General features: G+C 59.7%; 1 protein-coding gene across 1 annotated transcript; it reads left to right on the forward strand.

The window, feature by feature from the left end:
- Positions 1-483: 483 nt before the first annotated feature.
- CDH26 (cadherin 26) lies at positions 484-26,963 on the forward strand. The gene is made up of 15 exons (XM_036009998.1): positions 484-705; positions 8,522-8,575; positions 9,568-9,672; positions 11,334-11,495; positions 13,472-13,619; positions 15,417-15,583; positions 15,780-15,908; positions 17,485-17,670; positions 18,804-19,072; positions 19,879-20,021; positions 21,076-21,315; positions 22,497-22,721; positions 23,261-23,436; positions 25,659-25,733; positions 26,781-26,963. The coding sequence occupies exons 1-15, from the start codon at positions 637-639 to the stop codon at positions 26,940-26,942; spliced, it is 2,310 nt and encodes a 769-aa protein (XP_035865891.1). The 5' UTR covers positions 484-636; the 3' UTR covers positions 26,943-26,963.

Consider the following 26,963-nt stretch of genomic DNA (forward strand, 5'->3'; position numbering starts at 1 on the left):
GAAAAGAAAAAGTAATTCATTCTTTCCCTCCCTCCCTCCCTTCCTTCAGAAAAAAAAAGTAATTCTTTCTTTTTCCTTCTTTCCTCCCTTCTCTCCATCTTCTTTTCCGTAATAAAGTTACTTTTCTTGGAGTTCTTCTCCAGCCCTTTTGTTACAGAGGAGAGGGGTCACAGGAAACAGCCCTGACCGCCCCTGCTGCGGGAAGCGGGGCGTTACTGGACTTGGAGGCTTCGCACGGAGAAGCAAAAGCCCCGCTTTCCCGGAGACGCAGGTTTCGGTTCTGCCGAGAGCCCCGATCCCGGGGTCAGCCGAGGTGGCGTGGCGTCTGTGTGCACAGCCCAGGCTGTGACGGTGCCGGTTGCCTCCCCTCCCCTCCCTTCCTAGGAACCGCGTTTATTGTTCAGGAGGTCAAAGCTTAAGGCTCGGGTAGCCCCGCCCCGATAAACCCGAGACGGGCCAGGGAGAGGGAGGGGAGCGCTAAAAGGGGAGTGACTGGGTCGGGGTGACCGCAGAGGGACTGGGGAGACAGTCCCACCAGGAAGGACGGTGCCCGGCTCCAGGTGAGACCGTGGCCCAGGGGGACTTGCCACCACCGGCAGGCTCAGGCTCCCACGTCTCTTGGGCATTTCCTCCATCATGAGCTCCAGGGCACCCCACCCCCTGCCGCTCCTCACGCTGCTGCTGCTGCTGCTGCCGCTCCCACAGGTGAGTGGGGCTGGGACCCACACCGCACACTAGTGAAGTCTGTGGGGACAGGGAACAGGATGGAGTGTGACCCGGCATGGACGGGCCGGAGCGGGGCTGCGGAGCCTCAGCGTGCTGTGGGCAGCGGGGCACCTGGGCCTACAGAGCGGCGTAGGCCACAGTCACCTGGGGGAGCGGGGGGCGGGGGGGCGGCTAGGGGGACTCCACGCAGGGCTGCACACACACCATTCCACCTGGGCTTGTGTCCACGTGCACGTTTGCCAAGGGTGGTTCTCCTGTCCACCCCTGACGTAAGGTCGGGGAAACCTCCTCAAGTGTGTCGGCTGTTCAAGAAGGAAATGCCAACGGGCACATTTTAGAGACCTTCCTGACCTATTGAGCGGTTCGTGAACCGGGCAGCACCCCGTCTGGCGGATGGAGCTCTGGGTTACATACAGGCAGAGCGGGCGGGACGGGGACATTATGCTGCCCAAGCGGACTGCGGCCGGTCGCCTTTCCTTAGGGCACGGCGGGGTCTGCAGGCAGCTGACCGCACCAGTGCTCCTCACCAGGGGGCCATTCCGGGTTGACCAGAGCCCACCCCCCGGGACAGGCCGGAACTGCAGGAAGGGAAGCAGTAAGTCTCAGTTTGGTGATGTGGGGCTGAGCACAGGGAACTTCACTGGGCCCACTGTTTTGTTTTGTTTTTAATATATTTTATTGATTATGCTATTACAGTTGTCCCATTTCCCGCCCTTCATTCCCCTCCACCCTGCACATCCCTCCCACCCACATTCCCCGCCTTTAGTTCATGTCCATGTGTCATACTTATAAGTTCTTTAGCTTCTACATTTCCCACACTATTCTTACCCTCACCCTGTCTATTTTCTCCCTACCATCCATGCTACTTGTTCTCTGTACCTTTTCCCCTCTCTCCTCCTCCCACTCCCCTGTTGCTAACCCTCCATGTGACCTCCATTTCTGTGGTTTGTTCCTGTTCTAGTTGTTCACTTAGTTTTTGTTTTTGTTTTAGGCGTGGTTGTCAATAACTGTCAGTTTGCTGTCATTTTACTATACATGTTTTTTTATCTTCTATTTCTTAGATAAGTCCCTTTAACAAATCATATAATAAGGCCTTGATGATGATGAACTCCTTTAACTTGACCTTATCTGAGAGGCACTTTATCTGCCCTTCCATTCTAAATGAAAGCTTTGCTGGATAGAGTCATCTTGGATGTAGGTCCTTGCCTTTCATGACTTGGAATACTTCTTTCCAGCCCCTTCTTGCCTGCAAGGTCTCTTTTGAGAAATCAGCTGACAGTCTGATGGGAGCTCCTTTGTAGGTAACTGTCTCCTTATCTTTTGCTGCTTCTAGGATTCTCTCCTTCTCTTTAATCTTGGGTAATGTAATGATGATGTGCCTTGGTGTGTTCCTCCTTGGGTCCAACTTCTCTGGGACTCTCTGACCTTCCTGGACTTCCTGGAAGTCTATTTACTTTGCCAGATTGGGGGAGTTCTCCTTCATGACTTGTTCAAGTAACTTTTCCACTTGTTCTTCTCTCCCCCTTCTGGCACCCCTATAATTTGGATGTTGGAATGTTTAAAGATGTCCTGGAGGTTCCTAAGCCTGTCCACATTTTTTGGAATTCTTATTTCTTCATTCCTTTTTTGTTTGATTGTTTCTTTCTTCCTTCTGATCCACTGAATTGATTTGAGTCCCAGTTTCCTTCCCATCACTATTGGTTCCCTGTACATTTTCCTTCATTTCAGCTAGCATACCCTTCATTTTTTCATCTAACTTGTGACCAAATTCAACCAATTCTGTGAGCATCCTGATCACCAGTACTTTGAACTGTGCATCTGATAGGTTGGCTATCTCTTGGTCACTCAGTTGCATTTGCTCTGGAGCTTTGATCTGTTCTTCCATTTGGGCCATTTTTTTTATCTCGTCGCACCTGTTACGTGTGAGGGGCGGAGTCTTAGGTGTTCACCAGGGTCGGGCAACCCAGTCGCTGGTTTGTGACGCTATCCATGGGGGAGGGTCTGAGAGAGAACAATGGCACTTGCTCTGCTCTCTGTGGGATTTCAGTCCCTTTTGCCGCTTCTCTGGAGCAAACTGGGCCCTTCTGGTGCTGGTTCCCGGGTGGGTGGGCTTGTGCAGGTTCTAGGACCCTGTGGGTCTCTCCAACGCATTCGCCTGTGAGGCTGGGCATCTCCCCCTGCACCTCAACCCCCACAGGTGTTTTCAATCAGTGTTTCAAGGTCTTATATCCAGCACTGGAACCCTGGGGTGCGTGGTCTGTCCCACTCCCCAGTTTTGCCTGGTTTATCTGCATGCGAACGCGGGACCGCCAGCCGCCTTGCTCGCAGCGCCCTGTTTCACAATCGCCGCCTCGCCGGGTCCGCCCACTGGTGCCTTGTGCACCTGGTGCCTCTGCCGTTTTTTTTTTTTTTTTTTGCTGTGACCCCTCTCCACCCGGCCGCCCACCCCGGCCTTCCTACCAGTCTGGATGAATGTGTCTCCTTTAACTCTGTGGTTGTCAGACATCTATACAGTTCAATTTTCTGTCAGTACTGGTTGTTTTTTTTTTTTGTTTTTAAATCGTCATTGTCCTTATTTTGGTTGTGCGAGGAGGCACGGTGTGTCGACCTACGCCTCCATCTTGGCCGGAAGTCCCGTTTCCTTTCTGACAGTCCCCCACTTTCGATCGGGCTCTCAGCGTGACAGACGTGGCCACAATGCAGGACATTAGGTCCCCCCGCTGCCGTGCTGCAGTCCCCCCGTTTCTGCCAGTTCTCTGTGTGGGGGCTCTCAGGTGGGAGGTCCCACCCAGCGCCACCCAGGCTCCTCCACTTCTGGCTGCAAAACTGGGTTACTTAGCTGACCTGGGTCCTCACCTTGGCTCAGGTGGAACTCCCCTGGGCAGCCGTAAGGCTCCCCGAGCCGCGTGCAGAGCTCTGCCCTGAGCCGATGCCAGGGTGTGGCCCGGGCGTCAGGTTCACACGGAACCTCATTCACCCTCCTCTTCTTCGCCCGAACAGGGAGCTGCCCCCATCCTTCCCTGACCCGAGGTGCTGGGCGCAAACAAGCCAGGGCTTGGCCCCCGATGGCCCGGCGCCCATGCGTCTCCTTCTTCCTGCTTGGCTGGCCGCCGAGGAAGGGCTGGCTGAGTTTGCTCGGTGCCCGTCTGCGACCACGTGCTGCCCGCTGGCTCCCGGCCAGGCACTGTCGTCAGCGCTGGGCGGTGGGGGGGGGGCGGTCCACAACCAACAAAATGGGGAGAAACCCCCGCCTGCGGCACTCACCCTCCGGCGGATCTTTACTTCCGAAGGCGGTGGCTGCCTGGCACCGACTGCTTGGCTCCGGAGAATCGTCTGGCTCACACTTGGCCATGTCGGGTTGCGAGTGCTTTTGCTGATTTAACTCTGGGTCACTGTCGATGTCCCCTCCTCCCTCCTCCGACCTCCAGTCTGACTCGGAGGTCTGACACAGTCTGTCCCTGCTGTGCGCAGAGCGGTCACATCTACCTCAGTTTCCCTCTGAAACCCCCACACCCTCGTTGTCACTCCGACGTGGAGCAAGTGACAAGGCCGTGACTCCTCCTCGTGTTCGCGTCATGTGCGTGAACGCCCCCGAGGACCCAGAGAGCGTCGGCCTCCGAGGGCTCCCACCGGAGCCTGGGGGGTTTAAACGTGTTTCTCAGTTCGTTGAAGACAGCAGTGACAAGCCACGTGTTAACAGAACTCACACATTTTACGGAAAGTAACTACCGTGACAGTGTCCGCCCCGCGGGAGGAGGGGCACTGCTGCGTGTGTGTGTGTGTGTGTGTGTGCAAATCCCTTGCACGCCTGGCTCCTCTTTCACATCGCTGCTTCGCTCCCACTCTTTCTCCCCCCTCCCCCCCCTCTAAAAATAAAGAAATGAAATCTTTCAAAAACAAACAAAACCACACAAAAACAGTGGCCGCCTATTCAGCTCGCTGCCCCCCGCCACGCCCCACCCTCTCGCGCGTACTCCCCACGTGCTCCTCGGAGCGCCGACAAGGTGTCCACTCCCGGGGGGCGGGGTCAGCGCCTTTCGCTGCTCCGTCGTTTCTCCAGTGATTTCAGCCATTAAGGGGCTTCACCAAGGGCTTCATTCTTTACTAATTATGCTGTTACAGGTGCCCTGATTTCTCTCCCTTTGCCCCCCTCCACTCAGCACCCCTCTCTCCATCCAGTGACTCACCCCCTTGTCCATGTCCATGGGCCGTGCATGTAAGTTCTTTGGCAACTCTATTTTCTGTACTTGCTTTTAACATCCCCGTATGTTATCTATTCTGTGCCTACCGGTTTGTACTTTTTAATCCCGGCACCTTTCCCCCGATTCCCCCAGGCCCCCTGGCCCCACTGGCCACCCTCATAATGTTCTCCATGTCTGTGGTTCTGTGTCTGTTCTGCTTGTTCGATTAGTTTGTTTTTTTAGATTCAGTTGTTGATAATTATGCACTTATTGCCATTTTAATGTTCATAGTTTTGATCTTCCTTTTCTTGAATAAGTCCCTTTAACATTTCATATAATAATGGCTCGGTGATGATGAACTTTAGTTTGTCTAAAGCACTTCTGGGAAGCACTTTATTTGCCCTTTGATTTTAAAAAATAGCATTGCTGGGTACAGTAATCTTGGCTGTAGGTCCCTGCTTTTCATGACTATAAATACTTCTTGCCAGTCCCTTCTAGCCTGCAAAGTGAGAAATCAGTTGACAGTTTTATGAGAACTCCTTTGTAGGTAACCATCTGTTTTTCTCGTGCTGCCTTTAAGATTCTCTCTTTATCTTTAACCTTTGGCATTTTAATTATGATGTGTCTTGGTGTGGCCCTCTTTATGTCCATCTTGTTTGGGACTCTGTGCTTCCTGGACTTGCACGTCTGTTTCCTTCAGCAAATTAGGGAAGTTTTCTTTCATTATTTTTTTCAAATAGGTTTCCAATTTCTTGCTCTTTCTCTTCTCCTTCTGGCACCCCTGTGAAGCAAATGTTGGACCTCTTGAACTTGTCCCAGAGGTTCCTTACACTATCATTGATTTTTTGGATTCTTTTTTCTTGTTGTACTGATTGGATGTCTTTTGCTTCCTTATGTTCCAAGTCGTTTATTTGACTCTCAGCTTCATCTACTCTGCTGTTGTTCCCCTGTAAACTGTTCTTTATATCAATGAATGTCTCCTTCATTTCTGATTGGATCTTTTTTATGCTGTTGAAGTATCCACTGAGTTCCTGAGCATCCCGATAGCCAGTGTTTTGAGCTCTGCATCTGATAGATTGCTTCTCTCCACTTTTTTTTTTTTGTTCTTTTTTTTGGAGTTTTGATCTGTTCTTTCATTTGGGCTGTGCCTCTTTGTCTCCTCATTTTGGCAGCCTCCTTGTGTTTGTTTCTATGTGTTAGACAGAGATGCTCCGGCTCTGTGTCTTGGCAGTGTGTCCTAGTGTAGTAGGTGTCCTGTAGGGACCAGTGGCACAGCCTCCCCTAGCACCCAAGTTGGGGTACTCCAGGGCACCCTCCGTGTGGGCTGAGTACTCCTTCCTCCTGCAGTTTAGTCTTGATTGCTGTCAGTAGGTCAATGGGAGGGATTTACCCAGGCCAGGCCGCTGGTCGGACTGGCTGTGACCTCTGGCCAGCAACCACCGCCCTCTGTGGCTTGCGGAGGTGGTTGGGTGGTGCTCTGGTGTGCTCTGTAACCGTCTGCTGGGTGCACTTTCCTGGGTGGTGCAGGCCAAGGGCAGCCCCCAGCTGTGTTCTGCCTGGTGCCCGTTGTCATACGCTGTAAAGCAACCTGCAAATGGGTGCTGTTGGTGCCAGTGTCGGGGCTGGGGCCAGTCGGCGAGAGGTATGGGCTGGGCTCAGCTGGTGCTTGCTTGAGCAGATTTAGGAAGGTCCGAGGCCCTCACCTAGTCCAGCCCCTCATATGGAGAAGCCACTGTGACCAGGCTGGGTGGGCCGGTGAGTGGGATGGGGTGGGTCCTTAGGTAATCGTCAGTGGAGCGGGGGGAGCTTACTGTGTGGGCCAGGCTGGTGGAGATTCAGATGTGGCGCCTGTGGCTCTGTGAGGGGGAGGGCTCAGGAAAGGAATGATGGCCATGGTCTGCAGGTCCATCTGGGAGAAAGCTGTCCCCAGCTCTCGCCCTGGCGCCTCACACTTCAGCTCCTTCCCGTGGGCCACAGGGGCCGTTGCAGGGGCTGCCCTGGTGCCGGAGCCCAGAGGGCGTGGGGCTGGGGTCGTGCGGGGTGCAGGGCCCTCCAAGAGGAGACGCCCGAGAGCCCGCAGTGTCTTCTGCCCACCCAACCCGCCCTGGTTTCTACAGCCAGAAGTCAGGCGTGGGGACTTATCTTCCTGGCGCCGGAACCCTGGGCTGGGTGGTCTGGTGGGGGGCTGGGGCCCCTCGCTCCATTTCCTGTCCACTACACGCAGGTTTGGGGCCAGCCCTCTCCACATCTGAGCGTCTGCACCCTCCTACCCATCTGGATGAGGTGGTCTCTTTCATTCTTAGTCGTCGGGCTCCCATGCCGCTCGATTTTCCTACGGTTCTGAGTGGTCTTCGTTCTGTAGGTCAGCTGTGATTCCGAGGTGGTCGTGCGAGGAGGCGAGCCACGTTTACCTACGCCTCCCTCTCGACCGGGCGTCCCGGTGGCTTTCTTCTTAGATGACACTGGACGTTTGCTCTGTCTTTCTGCCTCGTTCCTGCCTGTGTCCGGAGTGGAGGGGCACACGGCAGCTGGGGGCCACGGGGGCCTTGCCTTCGCTGGGGCTGAGCCTCCCGGGGTCCCACACCGCGGCCCTGTACCACCCGCGCGCACACCCAGTACCGTGTGAGAGCGTGTGGCCCGGGGGGCTCTCCGGTAAGGTCGGGGAGCCGGCGAACGACACTTCGGAAACCGCTGCTCCAGGGATAGTTCCCGTCACAGCGTTTGTTTTTGGTGATAACGAACAGCTGGAAATAACCTTCGTGCCCACCGCCAGGAGAGCGGATAAACAAATCGTCCTCTATTGTCCACACAGTGAGATGCTGAGCAGCAGTTAAAACGCATGACCTGGAACTCTAGGCGGAACACAGCCACACCCACACCCGCACACGCACCCACACCCACACACACACACAGGCATACCGCATCCACATGCATGCACACACGTGTTAGCGTGGGTTTTGGCGGACACTGCAGAGAAGTCCCTCTCATTTTAAACAGCCTAACTACACACGCGTGGTTTTTCGTGGAGGGGGGAGGTTGTTGAGACAGAAGTCATACACAACCCTCCATGTGAGTCGTTACGGGAAGGCCAGGTGCCCCCTGTACGACTCCCTTCCCAGCACTAACCGGGCCGACCCCGCTTAGCTGCCGAGCCCAGACGAGATCAGGCGCCTTCAGCGAGGTTTGGCCGGAGACCGAGTTCTGTGGCTTTAGAGAGCGGTGTGAGATAAAGTCTAAAAATAAGGAAAAAAGAGAAGAAAAACAGAAGAAAAAGCCCCCTCGAGTCCCACCACCCACCAAGAGCTGGTGCCGTTTCTCACGTGCACACGGAAGTGCTTTGGGGGGCCCGTCCTCGGCGGACAGGGCGACCTCCCGCAGTGTCCTCATGTGGCTTTCGGTGGCCCCGCCACTGGTCACGCCAGACCAGGAGTCTGGGTTCGCCCTCCCGTGTTTGCACGCAGAAGCGGCAATTAGGCGTCGAGATGTGGGAACAAGAAATGGTATCTGTTACACTGAATGAAGAAGTATTTCTCCTCCCCAGTTCTACGTGATTTGCATTTCTACCTGATTTTGATGTTCATTCCCTGCTAATTAAAGCCATTTTGATTTTGAAGGTCAACCTCATCAGCAGCTCCCAACAAGAACACGATCCGCGGGAGCAAACAAAGGTGAGGCTCAGATGTCGGTTTCTCTAGAGACCAGCCCCGCGCGGCCCCCCAGGGCGCAGAGGCGGCCTGCGGTGCTGCTGCGGCCGGGGGGCCCTGGCGGTGCCTGGCGGGCAGGGGCGATGAGTCAGCAGCTGCGGGGTCAGGGCACCGCGGAGGGCGCTGCACTCGGGCCCGGGTGTCTAACTGGCGCGCGAGCACTCTGCGGCCCTCAGGGGCCAGCGGCCATCAGGGGCCAGCTGGAGGCGCGTCCGGCCGTTTGTTTCGTTGTGGCCGTAAAACGGAGGGGGCGGAGGATCTGCAGCGGGAGCGCGCATACTCAGGGTCACGGTCGCGCGCCCACCCCGCGCTCAGGCCACCGCGGGACCACTTCCTTCCTCTTGTTCTTGTGGTCTACTCACTTTGTAGTTCAGTCTTTTTTTTTTTATTGCATTTTTCTGGATACAGATGAAGGTAGCAGTAAGCCAGGCTCTAGAATACACAGACGGTAACTGTAAACGATACACATAATGCAGACAAAACCACGTTGTTGAGTTCTATCTGTGTTCGCTGGCAAACCTCTGACCCCAAAGCCTGCGTCTACGTCTCTCCTCTTCGCTGTCACAGGGGAGGCCGGCAGAGGGAGGGGCGTTAGGGACCCCTCCACACTGCGTGGGGCCTTCCTCCTCAGTGATTTCAGAAAGGGGGGGGCTTTCTCACTCACTCAGCAACCACCTGCCTGTCCACTAAGAGGCAAGTGTGGGCACAGAGTAGGCAGCAGCCTCTGATGCCACGTCCCCTGAGCCCCTGCAACGACCTCGTGAATCACGTGGAACCACGGGGGGCACGTGCCTCGCTGTTCAGAGGGGGCCCGCAGTGGGTTGCGAGCAGGCACGCCGCAGCTGAGGGCATGGGCGGCGGCTGTGGGGACGCCGGAGAGGACGCAGGTCCCTGGCCAGCCCAGGGCCAGCTGGCCTCACCACCCTCCTCAGAACCAGTGTCACGGTTGCTTCCAGGGAGACGGCCACCGGCCTCTACGGCGGTTCAAGAGAAGGTGGGTTGTCACTACCTTGGAACTGGAGGAGGAAGACTCGGGACCCTTTCCCAAGCTTGTTGGTGAGGTAAGGCCGCCGACACCCACTCTCATTAAGCACAGCCCCTTCTGGAGGGAGGGCGGGGCCGTGGGAGGCCGCCAGTGGGTGAGGGGCATGCCGGCCTGCTGGGGTTGGGGGGGGCAGTGGGCGGAGCTTGGCCCGAGTGCACAACTCCTCCTCGGAAATGCCGCCAAGAAAAACAAGGTCAGTTCATTCCAGCCTCAGGCCTGATTTATTTGGCCTACAAAGAGCCTTTTTTTTTTTAATCACTATTTAAAAATAAGGAGAGAGTGGTTCTCAGAAGCTGGGTGTGAGGGCAAAAGGGAGATGACAATAAAGAGGTGGGTGCCAGGGGTCAGCGGGGAGGGCGTCACAGGGGGAGGGTTAGTGTTTAATGGGGACAGTTTCTCTTTGGCAAGATGACAGCTCTGGCGATGATGGTGGCCAATGCCGCACAGCAACCTGCATGGACTCGCTGCCCCTGAGCCGTGCACTTAAAATTGGTTAAGATGGCACATTTCGTGTGACATTATTTTAGCACCATAAAAAAATAAGAAAAAAATAGGGAGATTGTACTACAAGTCCTGCCTTTCAGAGGCTTTTTGGAAATTGGGAGGTCTGACCACCTGGAGCCCATCCTCACACGGCAGCCAGCGATGAGGCGGGCCTGAGGTCCCCAGAATGCCACAGTCCCCACCACGCCCTACCGCCTCCCTCACTCTGCGGTGCAGGACCAGCCGAGGTGCCGAAGGAGACACGGGTGACGGTGGGGATGCCGGAGACCGTCCACTCGGCCCGGCCGGTTCTTCCACTGCCTCCCCGACCCCGAGGGGCCTTTGAGCGACACACTGAGGGATCGAGTCCCCCACGGCTCTGATGTTCTGTGATCCCTAGAAAAAAATTAAGAGTAACTCCTATGTTTGCAATGCTTATAAAAATAGTGTATAGGCCTGCTTAAAAAAACAAAAACAAAAACAAACAAAAAAGCACCTCCAGGAAGCTTTCAAGCTCAGTGATTAAACGTGTGAACCCCCAGGAACTGGGGAGTTGGTGCTGCAGACTCGCCACAGCCCCGCCCCAGGAGCGGCCCTCTCCTCCCAGGAAGCATGGTGGGGTCAGGGGCGTGCCCAGCCCACAGGGCTGCGCCACGGGCTGGACAGGCCAGGGCGCGTGAGGCGGCCAGGGCTCGGGCTCCCTCTGAGCTCTTCCCGCACGTCAGCTGTGCGGTATCCCTTGTCTCTCCCTGGCCGGACAACCGATGTTAACAAACACGTGCGTTCTTCCTGGCACGCCCCTCCGGCTCACCACGTGCGTCTGCGCGGATGGAAGCGGGTCCCTCTGGGGGCGCTGCTGCGCCGCTGCTCAGGTTGCCGCTCCCGAGGCCCCGCCCACTTCTGGGAGGGGCGTGGGAGCCCCAGTCCCATACTACGTGACGGGGGCATCACGCAGGATCCCTTCCACGCAGACACGCGCTGCTGTTCCCAGCTCCTCACTGTCATCACAAGTCCGCCTGCTCCTTGTTCCTGCCTCTCGGCCGATCCGCTCCTTCTTGAGGGTGAACCCTCGACGTGCGGTTGCTGGGTCCAGCTCCTCACAATCGCCTCTGAGGCTTGGCCTGGCAGGGCGTCGCGCACGGTGGTTTTGGCTCATTTTCTCTCTCTCTTTTCGCTCACTTTGTCTCCTCCCAGCTGTTCGACAGCGCGCCCGACAACAGGTCGCTGGTGTATTTGATCAGCGGCCCCGGCGTGGACGAGTACCCAGAGGTTGGTCTGTTCTCTATAGAAGACCACGAGAATGGGAGGATATTTGTGCACCGCGCTGTGGACCGGGAGACGACACCGTCCTTTATGGTACCTGAGTTCAAGTTCACTCTTATAAAGCTCTCGCAGGAGCCGGGGTCTGGGCGGGCCCGATCTGAGCTGGGCGCCAGGCCCCGGGGGGCTGGTGTGCGGCGTGCTGCTCCGTGGCAAGCTTAGGCGTGCGCTCGGGACTGGGTTCACTTTGTGGCCTTCCTCCTGGGGCGATTGCCGCCGTCTGTGTGCCCGGCTGCACCCCTGCCTTCTGCGGCCGGCACCCCCACACATCAGGGTCTCCAGCGGCTTTGGGGACAGAGCTGCAGAGCGTTTATAAAGTGGGCGTGTTTGTCCTTTGGTGAGTGACAGTCGAAACCTGTGGAGAGAGGTGCGAACAGACCTGCTGGGTTGTCCGATACCTGACGAGTGAGGAACGGTGTGGCAGGCCCTGTGCTGGGGCAGCACACTGTTGGCCCCCGTGGTGGCGGTGCTTTCTTTCCTGGTTGTTGCTGTTTGTTTGCTCTTAGCATCCTCAACGATGTCTTAAGGGTGGGCATGCACCGCCTTTTCCAAAGCGTGAGGGCCAGAGGGAAAAAAAGCCTGGCATGTCGCAGACAGGTCCCAGGGGCCAGGGAGGTCAGAAAGGGAAAAGCTGGCCACAGGGTGGACGGTGTCCCTGCGGCTCCTCCTGGCCAGACCTCGGGGCCCTGCGCTCGGGCCGCTGGCTGGATCGAACCCCTGTTTCCTCTCCCAAAACACTGGCCATGCCTGTCCTTTCCTGTGGACTTCTGCAAGGGCCTGGTGTTCTTGTTTGACAGTGACATTCCAGGAGGGAAGACACGGGGGAGGGGGTGAGGACTCTGAGCTGAGCCCCAGCCCCGGGGCTCTCTGTCCCCTTACTTCAGGTTTTCTCTCCAGCTCTTTGCATTACGTGCTGGCAGAGTGTCAGTGCCGGAGTGTTCGGGAGACGGAATGACGGCGGGTCCCCGGGGGCACCTCCATTGTCTGTGACCGTGCGCGTGCCCCGAGGTCGGCGTGCCTTTGCAGCAGGGGTCCCGCCACACACGCTCGCTTGCTCACTCAGGATGCTCGGTGTGGCGACACCCTCAGCAGCCCCAGAGAGGAAGGGACCGTCCCTCCTTTCCTGGCAGGCAGTCGGCGGTCTCTGGTGCGATCGGCAGAACACGGAATCGGGGTTCTTGTGTGACTCCGGCCGCCTTTCTGTTTGCTCGTTTTCTCACGGAGTAGCTCTTGCGTGTGTGCGTGTGATAATGCATCTCCTGTGTCTCTCCGAGCCCTGTTCGGACTCAAGGACAAGGATGAAAGTGGCCCGCTCTCCTTCTGCCCTGTGGCTTCCTGGCCCCCCAGCTAAGGGACATCATGCCTCCGTCCCCAGAGCCACCCCCACCCCCACACCTGTCCCTTTGTCAGCGCCGACTGCGCGGCGGCTCACTTCCGTGCTGCTCTTCCCTTCCTCCAGGACTCCTCAGTCCCACGCACCGTGGGGTGGGTTTCGGAGACTCGGAAATCTCCCAGCGAGCTGCCAGAGCAGCACTGTCACAGCGCCACACGGGCAGACGTAGGGAGCCTCCTGGTCGTGCCCGCCGGCCCAAGCCTCTGGTGCAGAAAGTAAAGGATCCCACACGTGTCTGCCCCCATGCATTCCACATGCGTGGAACAGGGCTCACTGACGTAGCTGTTTCACACAACGGGTAGGCCACAGGGATGGAGGCTCCCGAGCCACTTGCCGAGTTTGCTCCAGTGGAGAAACTGAGGCTCGACCCTTATACTAACCAGTGATGTATTTCCTCAAGTCAGTGCCTTGATTTGCTCTGCCCGCGTGTGCTGAGCACCCAGCGGGCCAGCCCTGAGCCCAGTCCCCGGCCACCTGCTGAAGTGGCCATCGGTGTCTGCCCCCGGGAGCCTGCAGTCTGGTGGCGGGGGCAGGTGCAGCCCACAGCCGTGCAGGTGGCTGCTGCCTGGCGCCACCAAGTCTGGGGCCTGCGAGGCCGACACGGCTCTCTGCCTCGCAGATTCACTTCGATGTGGCCAGCCGCGCCACGGGGAAGATCATGGACAGCTCCTTCATCTTCAACATCAGGATCCGAGATGTGAATGACCACGCCCCCCGCTTCCCCGCCGAGGAGTTCAACGTCAGCGTGAGGGAGAGCCACGCGGCAGGTGGGTGCCGCGGGCCGCAGGCTGCCCTTCCTCTCTGTTGCCCACGGGTGCTCTGGCCCCGGCCAGGTGGGGCCCCTGGTCCTAGCTGGCCTCAGGGGCACGGGGGCTGTTTGCACCCTGAAGGTCCCTGGCCCCAGGTTCGAGCGACATGCTCAAGGTCTCCTTCTGAGTTGGTGGTGCGATGATGTCACACCCAGCCCTCGGTCCTCGGGAGGGGCTGATGGGTAAACACCAGCGCCCAGTGCGGCCAGGAGAGAGGGCAGGGCCGGTGTGGGTTCCCGAACAGCAGCGCCGTGGACCTCCCACCTGGACGACACGACAAGGTGTCACCTGGCTTCTGAGCCACAGGCTCTGTGAGTCTCTAAAGCCACTCTTCCTGGAACGTGCTTCTGTTTTAACAACAAAAAGCATTGTTCAGTTTGCGAAAGGGTCTTTGGAAAACTTGGAAAATTCCAAGAAACGAAGACTGAAATAGGGAGCATCTTTAGTACTACCAACTAGCGACAAGTACCGTTACTGGTACAGTGTCTCTTCTATCAGTGTTGTTCTTTGCGTTTCATGACTGCGTGTACACACTGTATGTTTATTTGTGTATAGTCACAGGTTCTTATATAATTTCAAATGCACATTTGTGTACATAATTTAAGAAGTCATCATAGTATAAATATTTACGAATATATGGGCATGCTTTTTGATATGTGCATAGTTATGAATTTGAAAAATGCAGTTTTCTGTTTGTAATTGAACAACATCCTACAACACTGGAGAGTGAAACATCTCATTTCATGGGTGTGCTTTAAGGTATTCGACACCCTAAGTGTTGAACATCCATGCTTCGTTGCCCCTTTTTAATTTCCATAAAATGTGCTTCCGTGAACGTGTTTGGACCACCTCTGCACCCCATTCTGGCAGGAGCAAGTCCGGGTGGGTGCAGAGCCGCAGGCTGCCCCCTTGAGCTGCACCCACAGGTTCAGCATCCAGTGTCCTCACTTGCCGCCCACGTGCAGGCATGGGTGGGTCCCCTGGGATGGTCGCGCCTGACCGTCTGCATGGGTTCCTGGCCACCTCTAGGCCTTCCTGCTGTCCCGTGTCCCTCCCGTTGTCCGTGTGTGTTAGCGTGCTGTCGTTTTCCTTCGTGACTTCCACCTCCTGGTTCCATGTGCATTTCCTCCCCTTTCAGTCCGTTCTCTGTGAGGAGTGCCCACGTCTGCCCTTCACGGGTCAGACGTGTTTTCCTGGCTCATCGTTCCCATTTAAATCCCGTCTCTAGTTGGGTTTTGGTGTGTTTTCTTTTTTTTGCTAGGCATTTGAAAGTCTGTCTCTCAGCTCTGTCCTTTAAGTCTCCTGCATTTGCAGTCACAGCCTCGTGACTTGCTGGGGGTGTCCTTCTGAGTCTGCAAAATGATGGCGTGGTCTGAGTTCTCTGTAAACACCCCTCTTCATGCCGTCTGCTCTGTCTAGCTTGGTTTTGTATTTAAATGTGTGGCCCTGGCTGGCGTAGCTCAGTGGATTGAGCTCGGGCTGCGAACCAAAGCATCGCAGGTTCGATTCCCAGTCAGGGCACATGCCTGGGTTGCAGGCCACAGCTCCCAGCAACCGCACATTGATGTTTTTCTCTCTCTCTCTTTCTCCCTCCCTTCCTCTCTATAAATAAATAAATCCTAAAAAAAAAAAAAGAACTTAAATGTGTGAGCTGCTGTGGCGTGTACCCCACCACCGTTTAGCAAAGCAGCGTCCCCCTGCTGGCCGGGACAGGCTGCCTTTGGTCAATAGTAACAGTTAAAAAATTCTTCCCAGGTCGACCTGTTTTTCAGATGTCAACAGTTGATTTAGATCAAGAAAACACTCCGAATTCTCAAGTCCTTTACTCCCTCGTTTCTCAAACACCGGTCCTTAAAGAAAGTGGCTTCAAGATTGACCGGAATAGCGGAGAAATACGACTCGCAGGATGCTTAGATTATGAGGTTGTGTGGATTTTATTACTTCTAAACAATGAAATGTGTTCTCCACCTCTGAGCCCAGACATACATAGGACTTCTGTTTGTGGCGGGAAACCCTCGGTGGCTAGACTTGCTTTTGAAATTGTGAACACGGAACCTTTCTGAGCATGTCCCTCTCCCGTGTGTGGAGGCCGTGACTTCCCTTTCCCTCCCTGCACAGGCCGCGCCTCGGTTCACGCTGCTCGTCAGAGCGAGGGACTGCGGGGACCCGCCCCTGTCGTCCACGGCCACGGTTCACGTCAGCGTGCAGGAGGGCAACAACCACAGGCCCACGTTCGCCCAGAAGGATGTAAGGCGCATACTGGGGGTTCCCCCTACCACCCTATATCCTTCTAGTTCTCCAAAATGACACAGACGAGAATCAGGAAGTGGCCGTAGGGCTGTAGAATCTTCTCACAGTAGTCAAACGGGCTCGCACGTTTTTCTGCTGTGTGCCAGACGCTGAGCTCAGAACTCGCACGCGCGTAATTTCATCCCTAATTGTTGGAACTCCCCTTCCCTGGTTGTGGTCACAGGGGCCTTTGGGGGGGTCGGAGGCGCCACGCTCGCTGCACACCAGGGTTTCTCAACTTCCACCTCCCGACACTTGGGGATGGGGAAGTTGTGCTTGTGGGGAGGCGGCCGCCCAGGGCACTGCAGGACGTTTGGCAGCGACCCTGACCTCTACCCCCTAAACGCCAGCAGCACCCCTCGCCTCGCTGTGACAACCCAGAACGTCTGTAGATATTGTCACGTGTCCCCTGGGGGACGGAACTGCCCCAGGTGAGGAGTCAGGGCTGTAGGACAGGGAAGACACGCAGGTGGGGCCTGGCCGGGCCCCTGCCCCCTGGTTTATGATCGGTGTCCCACACAGGACGTCACATGCTACCAGACAGGCAGGCAGGAGGAAGGGGCCCACGGGGGCCCAGACTAGTGTGGAGGCACCGCACTGCTGGGGGCAGGCAGGGCGGCCAGGGGGACGCACACAACCCACCTGGGATCTGTTTTCCTTGTCCTTCTCGTCTTTTCCTCTTCCGTATGAACTTTTTAAAGGGCACCATGCATCCCATTTCCGCGTTCCTCTGGCCTCTGCCCCCAGCCCCACCCGCACCACACACGCAGTGCACACACGTGGTGCACACACACGGTCGTCCCCTGCAGGGGCGTGCGTTTTCATCTTGTTCATTGCTCCTAAAACAAAACCTGGCACGTCAATAAATGCTAAGAGTCATTATGTTAAAAAAAAGATCATTTTAAAAAATGTTGCCAGCTCTGTGAACCAAAGCTGAAATGTCCTCAGCGCGAGCACCTCCCAGACAGCGCAGAGTAACTGAAAACAACACCGAAAGGAGCTGCGCGAACCCCCTTTCCAAACTCCTCTCTGGCGCGGTGAGGAGCGGTGCTCTCCAAAGTGGGGCCGGGAGACGAACACCCCGGCACGTGGCCGTGTTTGTCTGGAGAAATGATCTCGCCACCGACAGCGTGGAGCAGCAGTCGGTGGGAAAGACCCACGTTAGGAAGTGGATCCAAGTGCCCGCAGGAGTTCTGTTTCCGGAGAGAGCTGGCGCCTTCAGGCAGCACCCGCTAGGAAGTGTGATCATTTTAAAATGCTTAGAAAACTGGGGCACGGTGTTGGACGGGAGAGCACTTTTCAAGTTCAAGTCGTCCCGCTGCAGGCGCCAAGTCCCGGGGGGAGGGGACGAGGTGTTTGCTGCTGGCGCCTGTTCTGCTGTGTCAGGCCGTTTCAGATCCCTTGAGGTCAAGTTCAATGGCAAGAGAAACATCCAGGCTACTGTGCGCGAGCTGACTTTTCCTCCCCTGCTTTCTTTTCCAATTGCGTTTCTGCGTCTCCACCACACGGAAACGATGACCTCCGCCTCCCTCAGTATGAGGTTCGGGTCCCCGAAGGCCAAGTCCACCGGGACGTGTTACGTCTCCAGGTCCGGGATGGTGATGCGCCGTTCACGTCGGCCTGGAGAGCGGAATTCAACATATCCAGTGGCAACGAAGAGGGGCATTTTGACATCGTGACTGACCCTGAGACCAACGAGGGGATCCTCAGTGTGGTCAAGGTAAAGCCACACAGGATGCACACGGGCTGGGCGGCTGAGGACGCCGAGGCCGGAGCGGACCCCCGTGACCGGCAGCCTGCGGCGAGCCAGGGGAGGGCGGGTCCAGGCCCCAGCGCCTGTGGCGGGTCCCGTGGCCCTTCCGCCTCCCTGGCTCCTCCCACCAGGTTAATCTCAATATTAAACACGATGTTGGATTAGGCTCTAAGTACTTTGACATTTAAAATTTTTAGACAAAAATCTCATAGATTTGCACAGGCCCTGAAATATTTATTTATTTTTTCTGGTGTGATAAACATTACCTGCCACATTTTCTCCAACCCCAAGAGTTCCTTGGCCCCCTTCTGAGTCTGACAAAAATGAGAACATTTGTGCAAGCGCCTGAGAGTGTCGTGGGCCGCCGGCACGCGACCTGCTGTGCCTAACGGGCAGCTGGCCCTGAAGCGAGGTGTCATTGTCACTGCCGACCAGGACACCCAGAGAGGCTGGGGCGTTCTCCTGAAGTCACACAGCCAGAGCAGGGTTCGGACGGGCCGTCTGCCTCCGGGGCCTTCCGTGGCACCTGCTCGCAGCCGGAGCACGGGTGCCCAGGGCGGGGCAGGCACGTCTACCTGGGATCAGGTTCAAAGGCAGGCCTGAGCGAACAGGTCTGTCTGGGGTGGGCCTGAGTGTCTGCCGCCGGAGTAACGCGTTCCCTGCGAGACCACGCTGTGGCCCCGCGTGCCCGGGGCTGAGCTGCCCGAACAGCTCCAGCCTTGCGAGCCTTTTAAGCCGCTGACCTCCCTGCACCCGGAGAGCTGTGAGCGTGCGGGTGTCGTCTCCTGCAGGTCCCCTGATTTGCTTGGCAGCGGGGCTGTCACATTAATGTTGCATCAGGTTGGGCCTCTGTTGCATTTTTCATCACCTTCTGACGGGTGGCGGCTCTTCCCCGCCGGGGGGGGGGGGGGGGCGGGGGGGGCGGGGGAGGGAGCTGCAGGAAGGGTTTGACAGCGAGCTGACAACCGCCCCTTGATCATTATCAAAGACAAGGTCAGTAATTAGTGAAGTGCAGAGCCACAGGCACAGGCAGCCGAGTGCCCCCGCTGGCCGAGAAGCGGCAGGTGCTAACGAACTCCTCTCTGTGGGGGGCCTCGCAGGCTCTGGATTACGAAGCCCACCCCTCCCGGAGCCTCATCGTCGTGGTGGAAAACGAGGAGCCGCTCTTCTCCTGCCAGGGCGGTAAGCCTCAGAGGCTGGGGCTGGTGGCAGCGAGCGCCACGGTGACCGTGCAGGTGACCGACACCAACGACCCGCCAGCCTTCCACCCCACGAGCTTCGTGGTCAGTGAGGTCGAGGGCGCCAGGCCCGGCACCCAGCTGGGCAGTTTCAAGGCGACGGACCCGGACGGCCCTGGCAGCGGGGTCAGGTGAGGTGAGGTCAGGTGAGGCGGGGTCAGGTGAGGCGGGGCGGGGAGCAGAGGGGTGGCTGTCGAAGCAGAGGTGTCCTGTAGGTACTGGGCTTCCCTGGCATTGCTGGCTGCCTGAGCTCCGCCTCCTGTGCCCCCTCTCCCGACCGTGGAAAAACGGTCTCCCGTGAAACTGATCTCTGGGGCCGAAAAGGCTGGGGACCGCGGCTCAACTCACACTTTGGGGAAGATCAGATTTTGTTTCTTCTAGTTTCCAATTCACTGTGAAGCGACGGTTTCCCAAAACGTTTTAAGAGATAATTTACTAGGCAGGTGGTTCCTCTACGGGCCCCTCAGCCGGGAGCTGCGCTCGGGTCCACGGCTGTGCCCCACTCGGACAGGTCCCGGGGATCCCAGAGCGCTGGGCGAGCCGCCCTGGCCAGTGGCGCCCGGCACCCACAGGGAATGACTGGGTTACCCGTGTGGGAACCCACGGGCTCCAGGGGGAGAGAGGCCTAGGCTTCTGCCACGAAGATGTGAAGCTACCAGCACAGCCAGGTGGCCGATGACCGGGTCCCCTGCGGGATGGGTGTCCTCCCAAGGGGGCCAGGTCACGTGCCACCCAGCGAGGACCAGGCTCTGAGCCCGCAGCCGCTGCCGCCGATCCGTCACCGAAAGAGCAGTCTCGGCTGTCGTCCCCGGGCCTTGCTCGAGTGCAGGAATGCTCCTCACGGCTCATCCTTAGACGTCCCCGCGTGACTTGTGGTGGACATCGCGTCCGCCGTGACTTGGTGGTTTTAAAGACCGCGTGTGTCTCCTCTGGCCAGGTACCAGCTGGCCCACGACCCCGCCAGCTGGGTGGCCGTGGACGAGCGCTCGGGAGCGGTGGTCACCAGGAGGCAGATGGACCGCGAGTCCCCCTACGTGAACGACAGCTTCTACGTCATCGTCGCGCACGCTGTGGACGACGGTGGGTGTTTCCCCGAGACACAGCCTGCCCGCCACTGTGCGCGCCCACGGCGGCCGTGCTTGATGGCGAATCGGGGGCCGGGAGGCCCGGGGGAGGCGGAGAGCCCTCGCTCAGAGGTGACCGCCAGCCCCCCTGGGAGGCGTGGTCAAAGCTGCCGGTGTCTGTCTCACCCGCTCGGGGGACGGTGGTGCGTGAGAAACAGGCAGCACCACGGCCCCCCCCCCCCCATGCGTGGAACGGCTCACAGGCTCGGGAGGCTGTGACCGCATGGGGCAGATTTGTCACAATCCTGGGGGCAACTTGAGCGTGTCCCAACACTCGCCTCCGTGACCCCCAGGGCCGAAGTTCTAGACCCGCGGGGACACCGAGAAGCGTGCACAGAGACCTGCACGCGACCTCACTAATTGCATTTAAGGCAGTCCGCGGATTCAAACCCGGGGTTCAGGGAGGAGCAGCTGACTGGAACAACTGACCAGCAGAGGGTCGGTTAGGCAGACGGCGAACTGCGGCTCTCATCCGTCCAGGTGCGGGGGAGGAGAGGGGGTCCCTCTTCCGGGGACTCAAGGAAATAACGCAGTGGGAGCCCGAGTCCCCACGGCGTGTGTCCGCAGTGGTGACGCCTTGCAGACCCACGCCACGCGTCACAACCAGGTCACTGAGTCAGGAGACAGGCGTTTGCACCCACACGGCACACAGCACACGCCACACAGCACACACCCACTTTCCTCCCATCCCGCCCCCTGTTTAACCCCCCCCCCCCCCACCACACTCCCTGCACCTGTCGGGTCTCCTTTCTGCCTGGCTGACGACTGTCAGCGGAGGATCCGAAGGGGCGTTCTGTGAACGTGGGCTAACGAGACCCTCGGAGCTGGGGGGAGCAGGCGGGCAGCCCAGGCTGTGGGTACAGGAGAGCCTGTGAAAGGGGAATGGTTTCCGTGGCTCCCCGGGACGGCTCCCCCACCCCCCGCCGGGGCTCAGGGCTCCTGTTCCCGGGGCTGGCGCGCACGCAGTAGGCTCCTCAGCCAGTAAACAGTTCTTCCCGGACACCCCCAAGGCCGCCCGCCGCAGACCGGGACGGGGACCCTGTCGCTCTTCCTGTCGGACGTCAACGACAACGCCCCGACCCTCCTCCCGCGCTCGCAGTACCTGGAGGTCTGCGAGTCCTCCCGGGCCGCGCCCCTCCTCCTGGAGGCGGAGGACGGCGACCTGGATCCCTACGCCGACCCCTTCACGTTTGAGCTGGACTCGGCCTCGGGAAACGCGGGAGGCGCGTGGAGACTGGGGGAAAGTCGGGGTGAGTATGTGTGCTGGCCGGGGCTGAGGGCAGAAACGGCTGACCCTGGCCCAGACGCGGGCACAAGGCGTTTGGCAGCTTGTGGAGCCGGGTCAGAGCCGGGCCAGGAAGCCTGCGTTCCGGCAGTGCCGCGTGGACTCCAAGGACGCCCCAGGCCGCTGCCCGTCCTGCCGCGGCTTGGCCTTGCTCTGGGCTCCTTCACTGCCAGGCGTACTCTCCTTTGGGGGCTTGAAGGGCAGCTCCCGGGAGTCCGAGGCTCATCCTAGCACCCAGCAGGACTCCCCAAATCCCCGCCCAGCCTGGCTCACCTGCCCTGCGGGTCGCTGTGGGCGGGAGTGGGGAGGGGATCCCCTCCCTGGGGGGGGGCTGTGAGCCCATGCCTGGGCCGGGCTGGGGTCTGGGCTTGGCCTCTGCTGACTCGCGTGGGCCGGGGGCTCAGGAATGCGGGTTTCTCCGAAGGAGACCTGGGGCACCGGTCCTGGCAGGCGCCACGGGCACTGCCGGCCGCCTTCCCCTCTGTGCTCTCACTCGGGGCTCTGTGGGACGCAGCTTGTTTTCGTGGGTGGGTTCACATGTGCTGTTCCCAGACCCCGAGTGAGTGTGTGGTGAGGCATTGGACCTCGCCCCAAAGGAGGTCTGGCCTTGGCCTTGGCTTTTGGCAGTGGATCACCAGCTCTTGGAATGTCTTGCCTGAGAAAAGTGTTTGTGGGGGAGGGGTGTGTCTTGTGCCGATCAACAGGAACGGTGTGGTTCAGGGCGGGGCTTTGGGTCCTGTGGGCGGGCAGCCAGACTTCGGAGACCAAATCCCCATACAGACTGTGGGGTCAGGCTCAGGCGGGCTTGCGCGGCTGGCAACGCCCCTGCATACCCTGCGTCATCGATGCCGGGAGGTGGTGCTGTCCCGGCTCCATGGGGGGCGAGGGACCAGGCGCTCTGTGGTTGGTGGTCTCTGGACTCTGCCCCACGTGCCTCTTCCGTCGGCTGGCCGGCCTGGGAGCCCCTGAACTTGCAGCTGCTGTCAGCAGTGAGGGCCATCTTGGCCATCTTGGCGAGGTCCCTCTGACTGTGCAGCTGGCTGACTTCCGGACAGAGCCTTGCCCGGTGGACGGCACCGGTGACTGTCCGCTGAGCGGCCGAACCCCGAGTGAGTAGATACAGTCGAGACCCCTTCCTCCCCGCAGGCCGGTCGGTTGAGCTTGTGATGCAGAAGAGCCTGCCCCGCGGGGATCACTTGGTGCCGCTGTCCATCAGAGACCGACAGGGGCTGGCCCAGCAGCAGACCGTCCACGTGCGGGTCTGCTCCTGCCCCGACGGGGCCACGTGCGCGGCGGAGGCGTCCCGCGCAGGGCTGGGGCTCCTCCTGGGGGTCCTGATCCCTCTCTGTGCGGTCTTCCTGGCTCTGGCAGGTGAGTGGGCTGCAGGGTGGTCCGGGCTGTGAGCCGGGGGAATGGAGCCCTCGGGGGTGGGGGGCAGGGGGTGGCAGAGGGCAGCGGGGTGCCCAGAGAAGGACCTGGAGGCTCACCGAGTTCCAGACCTGCTCGCACACGCTGTCCCTGTGGCAGGAGCAGCTTCCGTTCAATAAGCAGCCGCCTACCACAGAGGAAGCCCCCGGCGAGCTCTGCCGGAGGGCGACCCTGAGGCCTGTGATGACGCCGGGGCGGCGACGATACTCAGATGCCCGTCTGGGCTCCTGGGCTTGGGGAGGGCAAACATACAGACCCGGCAGTCCCAGTCACCGGGCACCCGCCATCGGGTCCACGCACAGTGACCCAGCAGCCCCAGTGCCACGGGCCTCGCTATACCCTGTAGCTGCAAAGACGCTTGCGGCCCAAGCTGGCCCTGCCACTCACGGCTGAGTCACTTACGAGTCCACAGACACGACCCCGCTGCAGCCTCCGATGCCGGAGAGCGGGTGCCACTCACCCCCCCTCCCGTCTCCTCCCAGTTGCTCTGTTTTTCTTGCTGCGACGTGGGTCCCTGTCTGGAGCCAAGAGGCACGGGTGCGCGGTCCTTCACGGGGAAGGCCAGCAGACCCTGATCACCTACAATGACGAGAGCAGAGCCCTCTCAGCCCCGGCCGTGGGGTGCGGTGCGCCGCCGCCGGGGCCGCCGGCGACACAGGTGGGTGCACGCTTCCCTGCTCCGGCCCGCCTCACACGTCCCCGAGCACACTCGCGCGTGGGCGGCAGCAGAGGGGCAGGGCTGTCCCGGGGGGTCTCCCCTGGGGCCGCTGGTGCCCGGCAGGGCACGTCTGCCGATGTCAGGAGAGGATTTCCATGGTCACAGCCTGGCCGGGGTGGGGGAGGGGGAGTGGAAGCTTTGGGTACCCAGTGGATGGGACCCAGGGAAGCTGCTGAGCATCACCCCGAGCCCAGGATGCCTCACACAGCAGAGAGGGGGTGGCCCCCGGGTCAGCAGCGCCGGGGGCGAGAAGCCTTGTTTAGGAGACGCTGGGTGTTACCAGGCACAGCTTCCATCAACGGACCCTGTGCTGAGCTCACTAATTAAGGAGTCCACGCTAGCTTCTCGACCCGCCTGGGGCAGCATAAGGCAGAGTCGCACCCCCACCCTCGCCGGCAGAGGCCGAGCAGAGCTCACCGGCCTTGAAGGACGTGACCTGGGCTTTGCATCCTCTCATCCTCGCCACCCGGAGCATGTCACGTGACCCCCCCCTCCCCCCCGTTCCGTGCCGTGAATCAGGGATGACACAGTCGGCCTCACAGGTGGGCTGGAAGATGGTGCTCACGAATGCACCCCCCGGGCCCCGGCACACGGTTACGGCCGGTGCCGGCTGGTGTTTCACACCTGCCGCTTCGAGGTCCGGCTCTGGGCTGGGCCTGGCTCCGCCCCGCAGAGAGAGCGTGGGGCCTCTGCTCCGTGCTCCGTGCTCTGTGCTCTGTGCCCTGGAAGCCAGGGCGGCTGTGGTGACCAGCGAGCGCCCAGGAGAGGTCACCAGGCAGCACTCTTTGCTCACAGAGGATCCAGGTTCCCACCGCCTGTTGTCTCAGCCCTCGCCACACACACCACGGGCGCTGCCTCTGGGAAAAGACCCTGTGATGGATGTTGGCTCTGTGCTCGAGTAGCGAGGGCGGTTCTCTGCAGAATGGGGAAGCGAGAGCCACGGCTGTGCCCCTGGAGCACGGTCTGCACGTCCACGCAGGGGCCTTCCTGGGGCGCGGCCCAGCGGGCAGGAGGCCGGTCCCAACTGGCCAGCTGGCCGGGCCCCGCCCCCCCGACCACGAAAGCGGCACTTCACCGGTTCGTCTGTGTCGCTTGAAGAAGGAAATACCGGAACAACCAGCCGAGCTTTGCCCAACAGACGGACTCACTCGGCCCACCCGGCACGCGGACTGGCCGAGGACTGGCCGTCAGAGGCACCGGAGCCCACTCGGGGCAAGGGGTCTCTGTCCTCGCCTGGCGCCGAGACGGCCTTCCCCTCGTCTCCCACTCACGGCTCTGGACACACCCTGTCACTGCCAAGGCATCTTTTTCTTTTTCTTTAAATCCCCACCCAAGGATATGGTTACTGATTTTAGAAAGAGGGAGAGAGAAATATCGACCTGAGAAACATCGACTGGTTGCCCCCCATGGGCATCCTGACCCAGGATCAAACCCACAGATTTCGGCGTCCGGGACAAGGCTCCCACCAGCCGGGCCCGCGGCCAGCGCTGCCAAAGCACCCGTAGGGCTCCGGGGACGGGGCGTACAACGAACCTTGGTCTCAAGGGCAAAACCGTGGCTCACAGACATCATCTATGGGACCCCCCAAACCCTGGAATTTATTGATAAGAGATTGGGTGTGTGTTCTTACACGTTTAAACTTCAGTCACCCTCGGAGTCCTCTCCATGTGACGCGATGTTCGGACAGCGGACCCCACACCCTCATCCTCACTGGGCCCGCAAATCACGTGGCTGGCCTTGGGTCCTGCGGGTGGGTGTGCCTCAGCCACAAACGCTGCTGCGCCCCGGCCCACGAGCGAGGCTTGGAAACCGCACCCCCACGGGCCAGCCCCACAAAGCAGCCGGCAGGCTTGCCCATGGACCTCTGCCGGGCACGCCGACACAGCGTCAGCAGTCCCCACGGCCTTAGCGCGGCACAAGGAAAACAGGGTGACGGGGAGGGTTCCCGGCTCTGTGTCTGCAGGGTCTCCCCCTCTCTGTCACCACAGACAGGGGAGGCGTGACCGAACTGTCCTTCATCTGACTCCCCCTTGGGGGGAGAGCTCTGACCACCCTCCACCTGGATGGTGGTCCCCCAGGTTCTGGCTGAAAAAGGCCGTGGACACAGGAGCTTCAAGGGGGGCTCCCGAGTGGTGTTGAGGTTCTGCCCCCTTGCTCTGCAGGGTTACCCAGCGGCCTCGGTGCCCACGCAGCCCCTGGAAAGGAGGACGGGAGCGATGGCGGAGATGCTGCATGAGGTAGGAAGGTTTCCCCACCGCTGAGGCTGGGTCACTTCCTCCTCAGTCCCCGCCCCCGTCAGCTGGGGCTGCAGGGACGAGAGACCACGGGAGGGCGGCCTGCTCACCGGCAGGCTCACTCCTCCCAGCTCTGCAGCCGGGGTCTGAGACCAGGCTGCCAGGTGGGCAGGCCCTGGGGGCCCGTGAGGATGCCTGGGTTCACCCGTGGGCACTACACCAGTGGACACGGGGCCAGGACACGGCGCTCCCAGTTAAACAGGGAGCCGAGGAGTGGGGCTCTTACAGGCCAGAGGAAGCTGGGGACAGCTGACCGCCAGGACAGAGGGGAAGCAGGACCACCCACTCCCTCCTGCCTCCGCCCACTCTGAGACACTGGATCCTGACCCCCTCCCTGCGCTGGGTGGGCTTGCCCTCTCAGGGACCACCAGGAGCTTGTGATGGGTTGGGCGATCCTGCCTAACCCACTCCCACCAAGGCAGGGGAAACTGGCTCCCTCCCAGAGATCTCTGGGAGTAAATAGGCGAAAGCCCTTTAACCTCATCCACCTGTCCATCTGCCCATCCGTCTGTCCGCCCGTCCTTGCGATAAACATGTATTCAGTCACTCAGACCAGAAAGAAAACAGAAAAGTTTCCGCAGAGAGATGCCTCACACCCTGAAGTCCGCGCTGGGGTTGGCAGGCGGGGACGGTCACTCAGGAAGGGGACAGCCGGTGTCAGGGCGCAGACGGTGGGGGACTCACCCCCAACAATAAATCCTTAGGGGGGAGGGACACTGCCCAGGGGCTGTGCCACCTGAATCAAGGCGGAGACCAGCCTGGTCACACGTCCCCCCCAGAAGTCAGCTGGAAAGTGTGCAGGTGCCGCCTGTCCCCTCAGCTGGGCCTTTCCGGAGTCCGCAGAGCCTCCTGTGGCAGCGGGGGGGGGGGGGGGGGGACGGCCCCTCGTCCCACCGCACTGACGCATCCCTCGACGACGGCACGTGAAGAAAACGCCCCGCGCGGGGCGAAGCCCGGCCCTCACCCCCTCTTTCCCTGGCCTTCCCGCAGCGGCTCCGCGGCCTGGGCACGCTGGCGGAAGAGCCCGGGTCCCTGCCCCACGTCTACACGGAGGAGGGGGAGTGCGAGCGGGCCGAGACCCTGAGCTCCCTCGCCGTCTCCGAGCAGACCCTGCCGCCGGGGCGGCTGGACTGGCTCCTCGCTGAGGCCTGAAGACTGACCCTGCTGCGTCGG

Source organism: Phyllostomus discolor, chromosome 9 (genome assembly GCF_004126475.2).
Source record: "Phyllostomus discolor isolate MPI-MPIP mPhyDis1 chromosome 9, mPhyDis1.pri.v3, whole genome shotgun sequence".
Lineage (NCBI taxonomy): Eukaryota > Metazoa > Chordata > Mammalia > Chiroptera > Phyllostomidae > Phyllostomus > Phyllostomus discolor.

Bases quoted from the DNA above. Each gene is read 5' to 3' on its own strand.
- CDH26 (XM_036009998.1), top strand. From the start codon at position 637: ATGAGCTCCAGGGCACCCCACCCCCTGCCGCTCCTCACGCTGCTGCTG. The intron at 20,022-21,075 runs GTGGGTGTTTCC...GACACCCCCAAG, and splicing joins CGCGCACGCTGTGGACGACG to GCCGCCCGCCGCAGACCGGG. The intron at 25,734-26,780 runs GTAGGAAGGTTT...GCCTTCCCGCAG, and splicing joins TGGCGGAGATGCTGCATGAG to CGGCTCCGCGGCCTGGGCAC.